The following is a 19,972-nucleotide window of genomic DNA, read 5'->3' as shown; positions in this document are numbered from 1 at the left end:
AGGGTGGGCGGCTCGGCGGGCACGGCGCAGCAGGAGCGGGCTCCCAGGCCGCAGGCAAATAGCGTCATTAAAGACGGGGTGTCCCCTCAGGGAAGCTCAGCAGCGGCAAGCTGGCAGATGGCTGGCCCGGGGCTGCACGCCAGCCCGGGCAGGGTGACCCTCCCGACAGACCAGGGGCCTGGGTCCAATGCCCACGAGGGACGTGGACAAGAGCGTGGGGGAGGGGAGGGTGCTGGAGCGGCGGGGGCTCAGCCACGGGGGCGGGCAGCCAGCGCGGGCATAGCTCGCTCCGCAGGGTGACGCGCTGGGGGAGACACACCAGGGGCTTGCAGTGTCACCGCTGTGCACTGCTGTGGCCCCGGAACGGAGACTGCCGCCTTCCTCCACTCGCGCTAGGACGAAGGGCCAGCATTTACCCGAAGGGGTGACCTGTCCTCGAATTCCCTAGAGTGTTTATTTTTCAGGCCGCCTGAGGGAACCCTGGGGGAGGGCACGAGGGGACAGAAATAGCAGAGACCTATGTCCCAAATGGAACCCAACGCCCCAAGGTTGAGGCTCCTCAGGCTTCCAGCGTGGGCCCCCTTTCCCTCTGCTCTCTCTCCCTGGGGACTCAACCCAGCCCAAGGCTCCAGGTGCCCCCCACGCAGGGACCCACAGGGCGACATCACAGCCCCCCCTAGACGAAAGCCCTGCCTCGTCCTGCCAACAAGTATTTCCTGAGCACCACCTGCCTGCCAGGGGTCGTACTGGGGCCAGGATCCAGCAGCCGCGGGACCCCGCCCCGCCCTGGGGGGGTGCTTTCTGCTGACGCCCCACAGGCGCCCGAGTCCTGCTCTCGAAGGCGACACTCGCCGAGCCAGGCCCTGTCTTAGACGCGCTGTTCGCTGTTCCCGTGTAGACGTGTTTCATTTTCAGCGCAGCCCTGTGATCCTGGGGCTATGACTTTCCCTGTTTTTAGACAAGAAACTGATAGTGAGGTTGAGGAGGGCCTGACTCCCGCTCCGGAGTCAGCGGGCATGGATTTTCCCGGCTCCCTTGTCCAGGGAGCAGAAGGCGATCGAGGCGCGGCCATCCCTCTGCCTGCGGTCCGGAATCCCCGTGAGTGACTCTGACCTGAGGGCAGCAGGGGTCACTTACGGTGCTCGCCAGACCCTGCCTGCCCTGTGGCCGTGGCCGTGGCCGCGCGTCCTGCTAACCAGCCCCCCGGATACTCCTGGATCCTGGCCAGCACTCTGGGCTCTGGTCAATTCTGTGATTCCCTTAAATATAATTCTGATACATTTCATTTTTGTCGGTAACATTAGAGTCTGTTTCTGCTGCTCGAGGCCAGGAGCCCTGAGTGAACTCTTGGCATCTTCCTGCCTCGGTTTCCTGCGCACACCTACGGCTTCGGTTCACCCGGGGGCCGCCTGAGCAAGCCTGTCCCCTCTCCCGCGGGAGCCCTCTCTGTTCCTGAATTCAGCCCTCCGCCTGTGCTGACGCTTTCCCGCCCCGGGCTGCGTGCCCTGTTCCTCTGCGGGGCGCCCACCTCCCAGGCCTGGGTGCTTCACCGGCCCGCACACGCTTCCACTCAGGCCTCGAGAGGGGCCCCAGCTCCCGCAGACGCGCACCCGGTGCTGCCTCCACTGATGCGTCCGAAGCCGTGAATCTGCGACCGGTGACTCGGGCCACAGAGGGGTCTGTCCGTTCAGGGGCGCGTCTCCTTTCCCCGTGGCCCCCAGACGCTCATCCACTCTGTGCCAGGCGATGGCAGAGAAAAGGGCTCGCTGCGCCCTGAGATCTTCCAGTGCTGAGGGAATGGAGGCCCGGAGGTTAACTCCTACCTGGTCCTCAATACCCTCCACCTCCGGCCCGCTTCTGTAGACTTGGCTCCTGTGATTCTTTTTCAGAAACTTTCTTCCTGCCCAGCTTCGCTCCTTAAGGTCCCCCTTCTCCGACCCCACGCAGACAGCTTGTGCGTGTTCTCTCCGCCTTCCGTTCACCTGAACGGTGCCCCTCCCGCTCCGCTCAGACCCGCGTTCCACGTGGAACTTGCCCAGGCCGCCTGCGCCCAGAGGAAGCCCCCTTTGGGAATGTGCCCCCCCGAACTCTTCATTAGGTGTTTAATCACCGTCTTTGTGTACGTTTTCTGTTTTTCAGAATTGATGCTTAAATCCTGTTGGGCATTTTAATTTTACACATTTATATATCTTCTCTCTCTCTCTGGTTTATAACTTCTTGAAGACACCGGCCACTTCTTACCCGTCTTTGCATCTCCTGTGGAACTTAATAAAATTCTTTCCACGTAGACTTTTTTTTTCTTCTTAATCGATTTGAATGCCAGAGGTGGGAGTGGGCTTGACCCCTCACCCAGGAATTTGGGGAAAGGGAAATGGGAGGAAGAGGGTAGAGGTTCGTCAGGTCATTGACCTCAAATGATTTGCTTCCGAGTGTAATAATGACGTGAATAATTTATATCTTTTAAATTATAAAAATAATTTTTTATAATTTTATAAATTATAAAAATAATTTATATTTTTTACAATTCTTTTTTAAAAAAATATGTCTTTATTGATTTCAGAGAGAGGAAGGGAGAGGGAGAGGGAGAGAGAAACATCAGTGATGAGAGTCATTGATCGGCTGCCTCCTGCACGCCCCCGACTGGGGATCGAGCCCACAACCCGGGCACTTGCCCTGACCGGGAATCGAACCCCGATCGCCTGGATCCTAGGTCGACGCTCAACCGCTGAGCCACACCGACCGGACTACAGTTCTTTTGAGGTATAACTCATACGTGATAAACTGTACATATTTGAAGTACAGTTTAAGTTTTGACATCTGTATCCATCCTTGAAACTATTGCCCTACCCAAGATAATAAATATACCCGCCCCCCAATTCCCTCCTTGTGCTTTGTAACCCCTTTTCTCCCCTTCCACCTCGAGCGACCACTGACTTTCTATCACTGTAGCTCGGATTTTCTAGGATTTTGTGTAAATGGGGTCACGCAGCAGGGGCCCGTTTTTTGCCCGCTGCTTTCACGCGGCGGGACTGAGGTTCAGCGCCTGTTGACTGTGCCGCTCGCTCACTGCGTGTCGTGGCCGCTTGGTCCTCCGCCGCCCGGGCCTCCCGCCCTTTATCTGTGATGGTCACTTGCGTCTGTGCGGGTTTTGGCTGTTACAAATAAAGCTGCGTGAACGTTGTATACAAGTCTCCGCGTGGACACGTGCTTTCATTTATCTTAGGGAAGCTCGTCGGAGAGGAATGGCTGGGCCACAGGGCCCGTCTGTCTATAACATTTTAGGAAATTGCCAGAATGATCGCACTTCACATTCCCATGAACAATGCAGGGGAGATTTGGTTGCTCCATCACCCTGCCAATATTTGGTCTTGTCTTTTGAATTTCAGCCACTTCAATAAGGAGGCAGATCGTTGTGATTTTAATTTGCCTTTTCCTAATAACTAATGACGCTGAACATCTTTTCATGTCCTTATTAGTCAACATCTTTGATGCCGTGTCTGTTCATATATTTTGCTTATTTAAAAAATTAGGTTACTTTCTTACTATTGACTTTTTAAAAAAATAGTCTTTTAGTTTATTACATAAATTACTAATACCATCCCTGGGCTTTTCATTAATTGTTTTGTGATTTTATTCAACAATTATGTTTTGAACATGCAATTACCATGTGCTAAGCAATGTATGAGAGGCCGGATTTCACCAGCTCAACTTTCACGATCGACCTTTCACACCACAATTGCGCAGCAGGGTCTCCGCGAGGCGGCCTGCCAATGACGACCACACCGCTTCCCGGCGTAGCACCAGTTCTGTGGTGGAGGCATCACAGGCTGGCGATTCAGGTCCTGGCTCTGCCACCCTTGCTGATCAATAGATCTGGGGCAGTTCCTTCCCATCCTTCAGCATCTGTAAGACGGGAGTGATGTCGCCATGTCATAGGAGGGAGGGATGAGAGGCGATGCTGATATATGCAGAGCGCCTGGTCCGAGTCTGGTGCCTATAATAGGTGCTCCATGAGTAAACCTATTGCTATTATTATTAAAGGAAGCAGGACCAGACTTTTATTCTAAGGAAGATTCTTGGAAACCCTAATATCATGTATTATACTAATATCCCCTTTTTTCAAATGGAAAAAAATTAAGCTCAGAGAAAAACCCTCCATTCGTGTAACAAACTTGTTTAGCACTTACTTTGCCCCAGCCCCGGGCTGCTCTCTGCAGATACAAGGACACAGGGGACAGGGCATCTGCACTCAGGGACCCACCGTCCCCCAGAGGAAACACTCGGGAAAGCTCAGCGCCCCAAAGAGGGAAGCCCGGGGTGTGGCAGCCACTACTGACTTTCGGGTTTTGAGTTTCTCTGTATATTCTGGACATAAATCCTTCGTCAGACAGGTGGTTTGTCAACATTTTCTCGTGGGCTGTGACTTGTTCCTTAACTGTGTCTTTTCAAGAGTAGACGTTCTTAATTTTGATGAAGTCCAGTTTACCAATATTTTCTTTTATGAATTTCGCTTTGGGCACTGCAACTAAGAAATCCTTACTTAACTCATGGTCACGAAGGTCTTCTTCTAGAAGTTGTATAGTTGTGTGTTTTTACATTTAGGTCTATGATTGATTTTGAGTTAATTTTTGCAGATAGAGTGAGATATTGACCAAAGGTCATTTTTGGGGGTGTCTCCACTGTGCTCAGTCCTAGACCGGGAGCAGCCTGAGGGTCGTGTGGCCTCGGGACTGATGGGGCAGTGGATCCAGAGGGGCCGCAGCGAGGGGTCTGAGCGGCATCTTTTCACGTCTGTCCTGTACGTGCAACCGGGTGTGATTCGTGTGGTGACGGAGAAGCACAGGTGCTAAAGCTACACACGTGAGGTGCCTCTGATCCCCACTGTCAAGGGGAGGCAAACGGGGACCCCCACTTTGGAAAAGTTGAAGCGTCGCCCACTCTGGGAGGGGGCCTTCCACTCCGAGCCACGGCCCTGGAGGAACTCTTTGCGCGTGTACATACGCGCCCTGGTCCACATGTACCAGAACGTTCCCCGCAGTGTCCTTGAGCAGCTGCCCACAGAGGAAACAGGCCACCCTCAGCAGCAGCACAGACGAGCGGTGCTTTAGTTGGACAATGGAGCGGAATCAGCTGTAAAAATAGATGAACCGCAGCTACACTCGGTCGCCGGGATGCATCTCGTGAGCACAGTGTTGAGGGGGGAAAGCAAGACATTCAAAGAGCAGGCAGAAGGAAGCTATGCGCAGGCAGTGCTGCCTCGAGGATAGGACATGAGAAAGGCAAGGAAAGCAGGGGGGTGGGGCTGTGTCGCTAGAGGGGCGCAGACAGGATGTGGAGTTCTGGGGTGCACGGTAAATGATTATTCTTTAAATGCTCCATACATGTTTCATGCAATCTCTGTCTGTATTTCTCATAATTAAAAAATACTGGCTGGGGCCCCGGCTGGTGTGGCTCAGCTGGTTGAGCATCGCCCTGTGCGCCGAAAGGTCGCCAGTCGGATTCCCGGTCAGGGCACGTGCCCGGGTTTCGGCTCAGTCCCCGGCGACGGGCGTGCAGGAGGCAGCCGATGGATGTTTCGCTCACATTCATGTTTCTCTCTCTCTCCCTCTCCCTTCCTCTCTCTTTAAAAATCAATAAAAATATTTGAAAAAATACAGGGGTGGAGAGGTGACTAGGAGTAGGCTGGGTAAAGGGCGTGGAGTGTGCTCCAGGCAGAGGGCAAAGGGCAAAGAGCGGCTGCCACGCGAGGAAGAGCCTCGCTCACAAAAGCCCGGCTGGAGTTTGGACTTTACCCTGAGGGCAGTGGGGAGCCACTGACGTACTGAAACTGTGGGAAGACGGAATCAGATTTGCATTTTCAGAAAAGTCCTTCAGCCGCAGTGGGATGAGGTGGGTCACAGCACCCAGGGGAGTCGGGAGCTGGGAGAGAAGGGGCTCCTGGTCCTGCCTGTCACCTCCGTGGCACTAGCCCGGGGCGCAGCTGCGGCCCAGGCGACCGGCTCTGCTTCCTACCCCAGGGGCTGGTCTTCCTTACCCGCAGACAAAGCACTGCCACGTGCGTGGGGACCTGTCATTCTCACCGGCGAGTCGTTAATGGCAGAGGGAGTCTGCCATCTGCTTGCTCTCTAACGTCGGTCAGCCGGGGGCACCACTGACTGGTTGAGGAGGAAGAGTCATGCTCCGTCCCAAAGGCCATCTCACTGCGACACTGAACATTGGAGCAGGGGGGAAACGGGAAAACACACACACCAAAAGGCTTTGTAAATAACTGATCATTGGCAAAGTTAACCCTTCGTGGGCATCAGTTACTAACAGCACTGTGTGCGGTGATTGGCTGCCACAAAAACCACTTGTTGCACTGGCGCTAATCCTGTAGAGTCCACATGGTTAGTGAAGTTTTCTTAGGGATTAGGTATTTAATATTAAGGTCAGTGTGGACTTCTTTATTCAGGCTGGGAGCTAAATCCCCAAGGTATTTCCTGCATGGTCTCCCAAGGCCTCAGGAAACCCAGGCTAAGCGTCCAAGAAGGCTCATTGTGGGAGGTGTCACCTAATAGCTCCCCATTACCTTGTAATTTTAATTGCATGTAAGGAATTTTTCTTTTTCTTTTTTGCAGCGTAGATAGCTGCTGCTGTTGTTGCCATGATGTTTAAAAAAATATGGGCTATCTGAAAAAAGAGATACTAATGATAAATTATATCCTGATTTGATCCATTCTGAAGTATAAAATCTTCCTCATAGCTGCTTTGAGGGGGCTGGTTTCCTCCGGAGTCCTTCTCCGCTGCAGAAGATCACGTATGTCCTGAATGTGCTCCCTGCTCGGAGCCCCTCTGCCTCCCACATCCTCTTACCTACCTGTCACCTTCTTCCTCAGTGACAGGAAAGTCCAGCGACGTTCCGATCAAGGCCATACTCGGTTTGGTCAAGGCCGACTTACCCGGAGCCCATGGGGGCTGTGTAACTATGGGCATAATCTAGGGTCTATGGGCTTTGTGCCTTTTACGAAAAGTCTGTTCAACCCCGTGTGATTATAAGGGCATTTTCCCCGTGGAAATGGACAGGGCCCCGCAGCAGGGGGGTGGGCGGGGTGATCCTCACAGAGGGCTGGGCTTTGAGGTGATACTTATATATATGTGGACCTTACCGGGAAGCGTTGACCGGTGGCGTCGTGACACTCGCCTTCCAACAGTCCTTCCTCGGGTGGCCAGATCGTCTGGGTGGTGGGTTCTGCACAGGCTTCAGGATTTTCACAATCTGTCTTCTGGTTAAAGTCCTGAGTAGGGAGATTATTCAGAGCGATGCTCCTCAGAAGATTGTAATCTTGCTGTGAAAACTTATGAGGGTGAGACACCTGGAGAAAAAACTAGGAACACATTGGATTGTAAAATAGCCTTGGAGATACCACCTCTGGGTGGGACCAGAACCAAAGAAATTCAGTTTCTGGAGAAGAAACCCAGGAGCCACTGCTGACATTTGCCTCGATAGCTCCCTCCACCATCTACGGCCAGATCCTGCAGCCTCCACGCCCTGACCCTAACCCTGACCCTGACCCTAACCCTGACCCTGACCCTAACCCTGACCCTGACCCTAACCCTAACCCTAACCCTTCCATTTCCACCAGCCCCACCCCCTCCTCGGCCTGGCAGTGCCCTGGGAGCTCACCCGCCTGCTCGCTTGCCCCTTTGAATCTTTCAGGCCTGGTGGCGCACCCCTTGGGTCTCCCCTGGAGCGACCACCCTGCTGGTTTATTGTGCCAGGTGCTCCCACTGCCCCCCGAAGTCCTCTCCAGCCCCTGGCCTCTGTTCCTTTCACTAAACCTAAAGTCCTGCCACATGTGTTCTTCTGGATTTTGCCCTTGTTGAGAAAAACCATACGGCTGTTTAATGCCTCCGACGTTATTGACATTGGACATCAGGAACACTTGTGGGTCCACAACAGGCTGCTGGGGCCACTTTACAATAATGTTGAGAGAAAAACGAACTCCTTCAAACGTGGAGGTGCAGGGAGAATTCTGTCTTTTTTAAGTTATAAGGTTACAACATATATTAGGCATTCCTTTCCTGTTATTAGGACAACATCTACAAACATCCCACAGACTTTTTGGAAGGGAGGGTAGGCAGGAGTGAGGCAAGAAATATCCCATTTAGGCAAAGTTTGCTCTACCTTTTTTTAAGTGGAGCCCAAATCTGAGCCACCCCCTGAAAAAAACAACAACCCTTCATTGATCAAAATTAGAAAAATAATTTGAAGTTGGTGGATTAAAAGAGAGGAGAATGTTTAAAGAGCTCCCCAAATGCCTGGCCTAGGAATACACCGTACACGCAGCGTTTCGTCCTGCAAGACACGGCCGATGGCGCGGGCGGGCGGGCGGGCGGCGGGCAGGGCGCAGTGAGCTGGGTGAACAGGGCCGCGGGCGCACCTGAGGCTCACCCAGAAGACACAGAGTCCAAGGCCGTCAGCACGGCCCGAAGGGGCCGCAGGGTGGGCGAGGGTGTGTGTGGGGGTTTAGGAAATACCTGTGGGGTCGCTGGCAAAACATTTAGGAACAAAATCAGTTTGAAGTGTTGTGTCTTGGGTCCGGATCGCGGGCAGTCAGCTCTGGGACACTCCCGGCCTGGGCAGTGAGACTCGGCCGAGCGCGTGTCCCCAGCGACGGAGACTCACTTTCCCAGGGAGCAGGTGAGAGGCTGCTGAGAGTGGTGCCTGACGGCTTAAAGTAGGCCTCGGTTCCACCGTGGGATTATGTTCCCCATTAAGGAAAATCATTCACATTGTCCCACGTCTTGAGGGTTGCCCTGAGAGACCAAGTTGCGCAAGTGGAATGATGATTTGTGTTCATCGCCCTCTGCCCGGTGGTCTTTAGAACTACCCCGGCAGAGTCCTGGAGGCTGTGCTCACTGCGGATTTGTTCGTTAGCAACAGTAAAGCTGGCGTCACGGCCCATGCGTAGGGCAGAGCGTTGGGTAGACTCAGGTGTTTTCTTCCCTCCGGGTTGTGCCAGCCCAGAGTGTGTGGCCTGGGATAAATAATTCACTTTGTTTTCTATGTATCAGATTTCATACCTACAGGTTGGGAGAGGGCTTATTTTATACAGTTCCCACCTCCCACCGGGACTCCTACGCTGGGCTGGGGCCCTGGCAGGAAAGATCAGTTCAAAGTTGGCTGAGTGTCGTCCTGTCACCGAGAGGTTGCCGGTTCAATTCCGGGTCAGGGCACATGCCCAGGTTGTGGGTTTGATCCCCTGTCGGGGTGTATGCGGGAGGCAACTGATCGATGTTTCTCACATTGATATTTCTCTCTCTCTCCCTCTCCCTTCCTCTCTCTCTAAAATCAATAAAAATATATTAAAAAAAAGAAAAAAAAGAACAGCTACGTTCAGGGACAGGAGGGGAAGCAGAGCTGGAGAAGGGACCCAGGAGGCAAAGGGGAACCCCAAGAATGCAGGGTTCTGGATGCCAAAGAAGAGACCCTCAAGGCTGCAGGGGGTCCCAGACCCTGACACTTGGTGGTGAACAGGCCAGGGCGAGGGCACAGCTGAACACAGGTGGCAGACGCTGGGAGGAGGTGCAGAGAGACTGGATACTTGGAGAAATGCGGCCGGAGGGGAAAGGAAGGGTGGCGAGTGGCGAGGGCAGTGGGGCTGCTGGGCTTTTCCTGCCTGGAGGAGACCTACACGCGCTTGAGGCACAAGCAAGAAGCCTGTGCCGGTACAGATTTTGGCCGCTCAAGGGCGGCCCACTTCTTTGGGCGCCGGGAGTGGAACTGGGGTCACCAGGCAGAGAGTGCACAGTAGGCCCTCGGTAGGAGTTTGTGGACGGACGGATAGTTACTGGGTCTGCTTGGCCAACGGACGCAGAGGTGCTTGCCGGGAGCAGGGTTAAGTGTGAGGCTCTGAGTTCTGTGTGACTTGGGGGAGGCTGAGTGTCTCTCGGGTCTCCCTGCCCTCATCTGTGAAGTGGGGTGACACTTTGCTGTGGGGACTGAACGCCAACGCACGCAAAGTGCGTAGAACAGCCCCTGGCTCACAGTGGGCGCGCAAAGCATTAGGTTCGGTAATAAAAAATGACAGCTGTCCTTGAGCATTTATGATCTCGGGTGAGCCTGCGACCAAGCCTCATTATACAGCAACGGAAAATAAGACGTTAAGGTGATCAAGCCGACCCAGCGCGTACACTGAGGTTACTTTTTTGAAATAGGACCAGATTTTGACTTCTGTCCTTATTTTTTTCTTTCCTATTCCCTCTCTTGAAAATGAAACAAGGTTTCCAGTTAAGCAAATCTTAAACACAACCATATTAAATGTCTTGGAGACCCTAAGTTACAGAGTACTTTATTTCGCATATAACTGATACCTGCCCATTTCCTTTTCCCCAGCTCCTGCCAACCACCATTCTGCTTTCTGCTTCTGTGAGTCTATGTTAGATGCCTCATAACAGTGAATATATATACATATACACACACATATACATATATATCACATAAGCATTATATATGTTATATATGAACATCCTTCTGTCTCACATAATGCCCTCCAGGTTATCCATTTTGTCACAAATGGCAAGATTTCCTTCTTTTTGAAGGCTGAATAATATTCCATCGTGCCACATTTTAAAAATCGGTTTTCTTTATTTGCCCATGAACATTGACGCTGCTTCCGTGTCTTGGCTGTTGTGACTAATGCTGCAGTGAGCATGGGAGTGCAGATACCCCTTCGAGATCTTGATTTCAATTCTTTTGGATCTAGAACCAGAGGTGGAATTGCTGGACCGTGAGGTAGTTGGATTTTTCATTTTTTCAGGAGCCTCCACACTGTTTTGCATAGTGGCTGCACCGATTTACACTCCCAGCCACAGTGAGCGAGGGAGCCTTTCCTCCCGGACACTTACTATTTCTTGACTTTCCCGTTTTTTTTTTGTTTTGTTTTGTTTTCCTGGAGTTTTATGGTTTCATGTCTTATGAATAATTCATGAATCCATTTTGAGTTGGTTTTTGTCTATGGTGTAAGACCAAGGTCCAGTTCCATTCTTTTGCACGTGGATGTCCAGTTTCCCATCACCATTTATTGAAGGGACTGTCCCTTCCCCATTGTGTTCTTGGTAACCTTGCCCACGGTCAGTTGGCCGTACATGCCTGAGTTTACTTCTGGGCCTCTATCCTGTTCCATTGGTCTGTAGGCCCGTTTTTATGCCAGGACTCTACTCTTTTGATTACTATAGCTTTGTACTGTAGTTTGAAATCAAGCAGTGTGATGCCTCCAGCTTTGTTCTTCTTGCTCAAAATTGCTTTGGCAATGCAAGGTCTTTTTGGTTCCATATGAATTTTATGTATTTTTACCCCCCATTTGTGTAAAAATATACCATTGGGATTTTGATAGGAATTGCATTGGATCTGTAGAATGCTGTGGGTAGTATGGGCATTTTAACAATATTAATTCTTTTAATCCACGGACACGGGGTACCTTTCCATTTTTTTTTTGGTATCTGCTTTAATTCCTTTCATCAATGCTTTATAGTTCTTAGTGTACAGATTTTTTACTGTACACTAAAAACTATAGCTTATTCCTAAGTTATCAGAATAATTTTTAAAATTAATACATGAAATACTGCAGTAATGTTTTATATCTCTAAATGCCGAGTATGCATCGTATAAAATTTAAAAATCTTTTCTGGTGCAGTTGGCTTTGTGGTTACCGTAGGAAGACACTGGGTTTACAGCAGCGTCCCTTGCAATTTATTACTGATTATTAACCCCCCCCCCCCCAGCAATCTGGGGCTGTGCTTTAAAAAGAAACGTTGAAAGGGGCAAACCAGGGTAGCTGCCCTCTCTCCTCATCAGAAGAAATGGGATCAGCCGGTGGGTACCCACCCGATTGGGAGGGTTAGGGGTGTGAAGGCATCACGCAATCGGACTAACTTCCTTAGGCCACTTGTGGGGTTAGAGGGACAAGTCAGATCCTCCTGCGCCCCCGGGGAATGAGGGAAAAACCGTGGGGCTCCAAGAGGAAAGGCTGAAAGTTGCCGTCAGCTGTGGCACTGCCCTGGTCTTAGGCTTGGCGTGTTATTTCTGGGTCCATATTTTCTCATTCCCAAATTGGGCAGCGGTGGACACCAGGGACCGCTGAAACAGGGACCACCCGGGAAACCTGTAGCTCCCTTCTCCAGGCCCAGAAATGCCTTGCTTCCTTCTGTTCCTTAACGATGTCCTAGTCTTTTTAACGAAGGGTGAAATGAGTCCGCACTAACCAGGAAACTGGTATTAAAACCTGTGCGGCTTCTCTGTGGGAGGACGGGTGATGGCCAAGTCCAAGAACGGAAAATACTGAAGGCAGACATCGCAGAGAAGGCTGCGTTCAAACCATCCCTACCCTGCCGAGTAGGCGAGAAGCAGCAGGCCTCTGGGTAAGGTGACCAAGGGGACTGTGTTCTCGTCTTGTATGGAAGCCCCCTAAGGGCCGTCACCACCTTAACCTGTGCGGTAGGAGAGCCGGAGGCGGGCCCGGCATGGGCTGGGCCTTCCTGCAGCCTGCGCCCGCATTTTGTTTCTGGTCCTGTGCTTGGTCTGGGGCTGGTTGCATCGGCTTTGCTGCCCGAGTGTCTGGATCCCTAAAGTGGGGTTAGCAACAGTTGCTGGCTTCGCGCCGCCGCGGGGAGTCTTAGGAGACAATGTAACAGCCTTAGCGCGCTGCCCGATACATAGTCAGCGCCCCGGGCGACGCCTTATCCTCACCGCACTTCTCAGGTGGACGGCGCTTCACCCAGAGGCCCTCCTCGCAGGGCGAGCCCGGGCGGAGGCCCGAGTCCCCGCGGAGTGGAGCCGGGAGAAGGCGCTGGGTACAACCGCCCGCAGAGCGCGCGACGGGAGGCAGGGCTGGGCCCTCGCGCAGGGCTGCGGGCGGCTCCCCGCCCTCCGGGCCTGGCGCGCTCCGACCACACGGTCGCGGCTTCGAAGCTCTCTGCGGGTGCCCCGCACAAACGCCAGCCGGTGCGTGAGCCCGAGCACCAGCCGGCCCTCGCAACAGCACGCGGGCCGCGCCGGCTCCCGCGCGCGGGCCGGGCTCACTGCAGGGCGTCGCTGCCCCGGGCCGTGGGTGCCCCCTAGTCCCCTCTCCGCAGGACCCACACAAGGTCAGGCAGCCGGCGCGGCGGCCCGGCCCAGCCCACTGCGCCGGGAAGGGGCCCGCACGCGGGCTGTGGCCGGACGTTGAGCGGCAGGCCGCCCGGGCACCCCCACCGGCCTCGGCGCCAGCGCGGGGCGCTAGGTCCACGCGGGGACGTTCCGAAAGCCCCGCGCGCAGCGGGGGCGGGGAGCCGGTCCCTCCCCCAGGGGAGTCGCGGGCGAGGGGCGCGCGGACGGGAGAGCGGCACGGCGCACGCGCACACGGCGCCCGCCCGCCCGCCCGCGCCGGGTCGGGAGGGGGCGTGGAAAGTTCCAGCGGCTTCCAGAGCCCGAGGCGGCGGGCGCGGCGGCGGCGGGGCCTGAGGGGCCGCGGGGCTCCGTGGGCCGCTCTCGCCGAGCCCTCAGGGCCGCCCCCGCACCGCCACCCCTGCCCCGCGTCCCGGGGGCCGCTCGCCGCGGGGAGCCGGCGGGGCGGGGCGGCCGCGGGGGAGGGGGCGTGGCGCGGGCGGGGCGGGGCGCGCGTCTGCGCAGCTGCCAGAGCCCTTAAGCCCGGGCTCGCGCGGTCCGAGCCCGCTTTCGGCCCGCACCTTCCGCCCGGCAGCCGCAGGTCCGTGCTCCGCCTCGGCGTCCCGGCCGCCGCGCCGCGCCCGGGGATGCCCCGCTACGAGCTGGCTTTGGTCCTGAAAGCCATGCGGCGGGTAAGTGACCTTCCCCCGAGAACCGCCCTGCGCTGCGGGCGCCCCGCGGCCGCTAGGCCGCCGCCCCTCGCCCTTCCCGCAGGGCCGGGGGAGGCCGGGGCCGGGGCCGGGCGGGGGGCGGGCGTCCGCGCCGAGGGGCGCGTGTAGGCCCGCGGGCCAGGAGGCCTCGTGCGCGCGGGAGGCGGGGGTGTGCCCGCGTGGGCGAGGCGGCGGGAGGGTGTGCCTCGCGGGCAGCGGGCCGGGGGCCGGGGGCCGGGGCAGGGCGGGCCGCGGGGCCCGTGGAAGGCCCCCGGGAGGACACGCGCCACCGTCGGCCCCGCTCCCGTCGTCGCGAAGCTGCCTTGAGCCCGGCGCCGCCGCCGCCCGCCTGCGCCCCGCCTCCGCCGCCGCTCGCGCCTGCCGGCCGCCCGGAACCGTCCGCTCAATAAAAGCTCCCGCAGCGTGTCGCGCAGTTGCCCGGACCACGGCCGCCCCGCACCGCCCTCCCGTTAAAAACCTCGACTTCTCTTTTTCTGACTTCAGCGACGGTCCTGCTCCCGGTGCCCTTAGCCCAGGTTCATTCATCCAAGTTGCGACCTTTTTTGCGCCCTCCGGAAGGAGCTTTCCGCCCCTGCTTTTGATTGAGCTTGAGGGAGGGGACGGGAGGTTCGGAGGCGTGAAAAGCGCACCTGCAGCCCGTTCCCGCAGGTAACGGTGCGGCCGAGGACGGCCCGCGGCCTGGAGGCAGCCCTTCGCCCCCCCCCCCGTGCGGGGGCAGGTGTCCCGCGAGCCGGCGCTGAAAGCCCCGTTCTTCCGTGAATTCGGTAACGTAGAGTGTGGTGTATGCTGTGTGCTTTTTTTTTTTTTTTTTTTCCCCCTCCTCTTTCCAGGTATAATAAAAAAATTACTACGCCTGAACTTTGGAAGCATAGCTTCCTACAGCGCTAGAGACCTGGGCACATTTTATGTTTGAATCACGTTTTGGGGCAATTTTGAGGAGCAGGTATTGCGAAGTTCGCTTGAACTTAAGCCTGGATCATGGTCGAGGCTCTATGGAAACAGTAGCAAGCGCAGGGCGTTAGGAGATGGCTACATTCTTTGCACGCTGCAAGGCGGAGAGGACACCGCTGCCTCCTGATCAGGTCTGGCGAGCCTGGTGGCGCGTGCCACGGTGTCCCCAAGCTGGATACCCCAGAACTGGGGAGAAGCTCAGATGGTGGTGTTGAGCCCCTGGGGCCTTCCCCCCTTCTTGGCCCTCCGTCCCCCATACTTGGAGGCACTGCTTACAGAGAATAGAACAGTGAAAAACAGAGCACGTGATTGAAAAGGCAACATTTTTAACGACATGGGGATTGTTTAAGCCCTTCTAAATTTTACCTGTGCTTTTTAGGAGATACCATACGACCTGAGAAATGCGGTTATTGAAATTTCTTTTGTTTTACCTTGTTTTAAGGAGGAAACAGGTGATCACTGGAGAGTCAGGGTATGGGCATGTTCCATAAACCTTTGAAGTGAGAACTTGAGGCTCTTTGTATTTAGCATAGCTGCCAAGTGCATTGGTTAACATGCCTGCAAGTATATTAAATGTATTTCCTTTAGCAGGCTAATGTGTTTGTTTTTCTATCCAGTTTTTTTATTTTGTTTTGTATGCTATTGTATGTGGAGCATACATTTTTTTTACACCCTGGTTTAGATAAAAACCACATGGTACAGTTTGGTTAAAATGGTAATTCAGTACCTTCCTTGAAATTCTCACAGGAGGGCTGTAGGGAAAAACCTTAAGGCGCAATGAGGGTGAATGCCTCCCTGGAGGAGGAGGCCCCCCTGACCACTGATAGGACATTGTAACAATGTGAACTAGTGTTGAAGAGTTCCTTGACCTAAATAAAGTAAGATTGAACAACAACAAAAAACTTTTCATTTTTTTGTTTACAAAACATTTTTAAGTAAGTGGTAAATGTTAAACACAAAGACTTGCTGCTCCTGGACAATTTTGCTTTCAGTTTAGGAAAATAGAATTCTAAAATAGGATCAATATTTGGGGGAAAATGAATGGAAAAAGTTAACACTACGTTTATTTAATGCAGAATGCCACTGTAAGCTTGCACACCTTGGGAGGCCTGGGAAGGCTCCGTTTTAATCTGCAGCACTTTGTGATCCCGCCGTGGGAAGCCTATTGTAGCTCCTCCATTTGGAGCTGCATGTTTTTCGATTCTAAAATACCTCTTACAGCATACTGCTTTGACGTGATGGCTTATTCCCCACCACCCTTCCCCAGATCATGTATATGTCTTGGAGCTGAGGAAATAGGCTATGTTAGACAACTCTTAGAACGGAATTGGAAGTTGAGAGACTGGAGTTTTTCCAGCCTTGGATGCCCAGAGGTGCTTTTCTGTTTCTTTTCTGGGGTACTCTGTAGGCCTGAAGAGCCTTCCTAGTCTCTTCGGGAGTGTATTACTCCTCTCTCCCATTGCTTTATTTCCTTTGACCCGTACTGGACTTCTTATACCTGAGTGTAAATATGAGAGTTTTTAAATGTAAAATGCAGACACTATGTTGAGGCTCTCACCACCTCTCTCGTGTTGAAGACTCACAGTGTTGTAGCACAGTCACTTGTGGGGGTCCCCATTGAAAGAGTTTAGGGCGTAGTACAGATAATGAGCTCTTATTGAAGCTGCAGTTGTGTCTGTCGGCCACGTAGAAGTTCCAATGCCGTCCTTCTCAGTCTCTGCTGCTGTTGCCCTTCTACCTTTGTGCATTCACGAGTGTAGAGACCAGCTCCACCCAAGGAGGAATTTATTTGCCGGTGCCATTTAGCTTAAATTTTATTTTAATGGGTGGATATAGAAGTGTCATTTCTACTTTCCCCCAACTTTTAATGTAGCATGAAGGGTGAGTAAAAGTGGGGCTACATTCTGAAATTGGACACAGTAAATAATGGGTGTTGGGAAACAGGTCTTTGCTTAGACCAGTCTTAGACCGTATTTATAGAGGAGCCTCCAAAAGAAAAAATTTGGAAAGTATTGTTATCCCTGTCTGTGTCAGATAGCATCGGAAGAGGCGTATTCAAGGGTGGAAGGAGGTAGCTGCAGAGAAGAGCACAGGCTGCAGGGTCAGGGGTCTCAGTTCAGCGTGTGGAAGACCTTTTCTAACAACTGAAAAAGTGGGTGCCTGCGAGATGGCAAGTTCTCTCTCCAGCCCCGCCTGCTTGCAATGGGAACCTTCATGCAGACAGGAGGGGTCATGTATTTGGTGGGTAATGTCTCAGAAAAGGGCCGATGTCCTTTGATTTCACTTTGAACTCAGCTTTTAAAGGGTGTTACTGTATTTAAGTTCAGCCACGTAAAAGACCGAGTTGCCAATACGTGGATGATAGAGCCACCTACTGTGCAGGGAACCTAGGGAACACTAAACTGTGGGCAGTTTTTACGCTGGGAATGGGTTCAGGAAGCGGGTTGTGAGGTGAAAGATCTATACAGAGCACTTCGTTCTCTGGCGGCTTAGTTTAGGAGCATTTCAATGACCATGTTTCGTTACATTTGCCCAGAGGTGGCATATTTGGAACTGTGTAAGCCCTGGGAAAATACTTTTTCCTGAGCCTTCTCAAGCTACCCGAATTTTTACATGAAGAATTAAAGGTTAATGGTTTAAGTAATAACTAGCTTAATTGCTAAATGAATGCATGTGTGCCCAGTAAAATAGCATTTATATACCCTCTGGTATATGTTTTTCTAGTAGGACTAAAAGAGCAGATACCTACTTTGGAAATCTTAAGTTCTTTAAAGTATTTCACAAGTTATGTTTAATATTCCTCATTTACTTTTAATGTTGAAAAGCAGATTATGTTTTAAATTTTAAGATAGCTCGTTGAAATAGTTTTTTGTAGACAGAGAGGTTTATGATATAATCTGAGCTTAATTCACCACCTGGGTGTTGTAAGTCCCGAAGTCGAACTGTAGTGATATCCCAGTTCCAACAGCACATTTTCTCATTGTGTGGGGAAGAGTCACTTCTACTTTTCAGCTCAAGCCTTTTTGATTAGGAAAGGTGGCAAAAGTTTTGTATTTGTTCTAGAGTTGTATCCAAGTTCTGAAAGTAGTAACTACAAAATGTTTGCATTTTAGACACCTTTTGACTTGTAGGGTGCTAATGACCTCAAATATGGGACTGGCCGAGCCTAGCTCACTGTAGCTTACTCGACTGGCAGCGTTCGATGGCTGGGAAATGGTGACATTTCTGCTCCCAGGTGGTGACAGACAAAAGTTCAGATGGAAACATCTTTGTTCTGGCCGTCAGACGGCTGGGTCAGTCTTTTTTCCTTCTCGTGGGCTTAGCATGTATCTTTAATAATCACCCTTTGTGTTTTGTCTGCTTGAAACCGGACAACTTAAAATACTTATCCAGTAATGAGAAACTTGAGCTTTGTGGACAATGTTAACTTTCATTTGGTATTCAAGTTTTCTTGGGTTACAGCCTGTTGCTGCAGCGAGTGATTGAAGAAGGAATCCTGTTCCTGCCCCTGAGCTACGGCCGAGGTACAAGGAGTGGCTTGGGGGTAGGAGTCCTTCCTCACCAGCATGGTTTGTATTTGAGAAGAATGCCTGTCACCAGGTGACGTTCTGCGCTGATTTTTTTCCTTAATTGTTACTGATGACTCACACGTTCGGCACTGATGTTTATAGGTTTTTAAATCTAGGTATTTATATGCAGACTGCTATTGAGTCTTCTCACCTTTAGATTGTAAAATCGCTTTAAAGAAAATGAAGAGTTTGAAGGAAATGAGGGACAGACTCTGAGGTAATGTTTGTTTTCACCGGTGCCTTTGCTGTAATTGTAGTACAAGTGTAAATTTTCTGTTCCAGACCAGGAGTCCCTCTTTTTAGGGAAAGGCGGTATTTTTAAGCAATGGATTATTCTCAACACATAGTTGTCTCTTAGGGGAATCAGATTTAAGGAATTAATAAAAAAAATAAAATTTTTTTTAACCCTCACCTGAAGGTATGTTTTGTACTGATTTTAGAGAGAGGAAGGGGAACAGAGCAGGAGAGAAACATCCATCGGCTGCCTCCCATAGGCGCCCCAGCTGGGCATTGAACCTGAAACCCGGGTCCGTGACCTGACTGGGAATTGAACCTGTAACCGTTCGGTGTACGGGGAATGGCGCTCCAACCAACTGAGCCACCCCACCAGGGCAGGAATTAGTCAGATTTAAGAAAATCATTCAAATTTAATGAATGAATGGTAAGTTGTTAATTTATCTAAAGAAAAAATACCTTCATCGTTTTGGAAAGGAATAGTTACCCCAGTTCTCTTATCCTTGTTGCTCTAATTTAGAGTAGGAGTTGGCAAACTGTGGCTCACAGGCCAAACCTAACAGGCCACCTGGGTTTGTATGGCCTGTGAGCTGAGAAAGGAGTTTTACATTTTTAAATAGTTGAGGGGGAAAAAATCAAAAGAATATTTTATGACGTGAAAATTATGTGAAATTTAAATGTCAGAGTTCATAAATACCGGTGTCGTGGAACATCACCCCGTTCATTTGTTTATATTTACTCTGGTCCTTTACAGAAATTTGCTGACCCTGATTGAGAGTGTACAGACACAGTTCAGCATTTCTCTTAGCTTCTTATGGTGCTGTTTCTGACATTTCTGCCTTGGTTCCTTTCTTTCCCTCCTCTGTATGTTCTGTGCCTTTGACCTTCATATGGATGACTTGCCTTTTTTGGTAACAAGCTAAGAATTCTGGTATTTTGTACTTTACCTGTGTTGGTCATAGCCTCCTGGATGTCCTCTGGGCACTGCAAACTCAATGTGGTTCAGATTTAATGAGTTATCAACCCCAAAACTTGTCTTACTTCTGGTTATGGGTTCTCTGTCTTCTGTCACCCGGGTGTGAACAAATCCCAGCCTTCGTGTTCCTGAGTCTCAACCCCGTACAGTCTCCTCTCTGTCCCACACAACCACCTGTTCTTGCTTGATTCTTGCTGTTTCTTAGCTGGTCTAACATGATGCTCAGGGGTTAACGCCTGTAAATATGCCCCTTGGGAGTGCGAAAAGATAGGTTCTTGAGATACTTTAAAAGGATTAAATTGAAATGAATTTTTAACAGGGCAGTGATACAAAGTATTGTATAGTGATGCCTTTCTGATTATTTCATTGCCTTCACTAATTGATTGTG

At 51.9% G+C, this 19,972-nt stretch overlaps 2 protein-coding genes across 2 annotated transcripts in view; both read left to right on the top strand.

Moving 5' to 3' along the window:
* The first annotated feature begins 13,730 nt into the window (after window positions 1-13,730).
* Window positions 13,731-19,972, top strand: part of MRPS6 (mitochondrial ribosomal protein S6) — a 63,294-nt gene continuing 57,052 nt past the window's right edge. The window contains exon 1 of the mRNA XM_081138215.1: window positions 13,731-13,815. Within this exon, the coding sequence (XP_080994341.1) occupies window positions 13,771-13,815 (45 nt within the window). The 5' untranslated portion in view covers window positions 13,731-13,770. The remainder of the gene's footprint in view (window positions 13,816-19,972) is intronic.
* Window positions 13,731-19,972, top strand: part of SLC5A3 (solute carrier family 5 member 3) — a 32,076-nt gene continuing 25,834 nt past the window's right edge. The window contains exon 1 of the mRNA XM_081138214.1: window positions 13,731-13,815. The gene's annotated coding sequence lies outside the window, so the exon portion shown is untranslated. The remainder of the gene's footprint in view (window positions 13,816-19,972) is intronic.

This window comes from Miniopterus schreibersii, assembly GCF_964146895.1.
Source record: "Miniopterus schreibersii genome assembly, chromosome: 5".
In the NCBI taxonomy this organism is placed as follows: Eukaryota; Metazoa; Chordata; class Mammalia; order Chiroptera; family Miniopteridae; genus Miniopterus; species Miniopterus schreibersii.
This window is presented reverse-complemented; position numbering and strand designations above follow the sequence as displayed.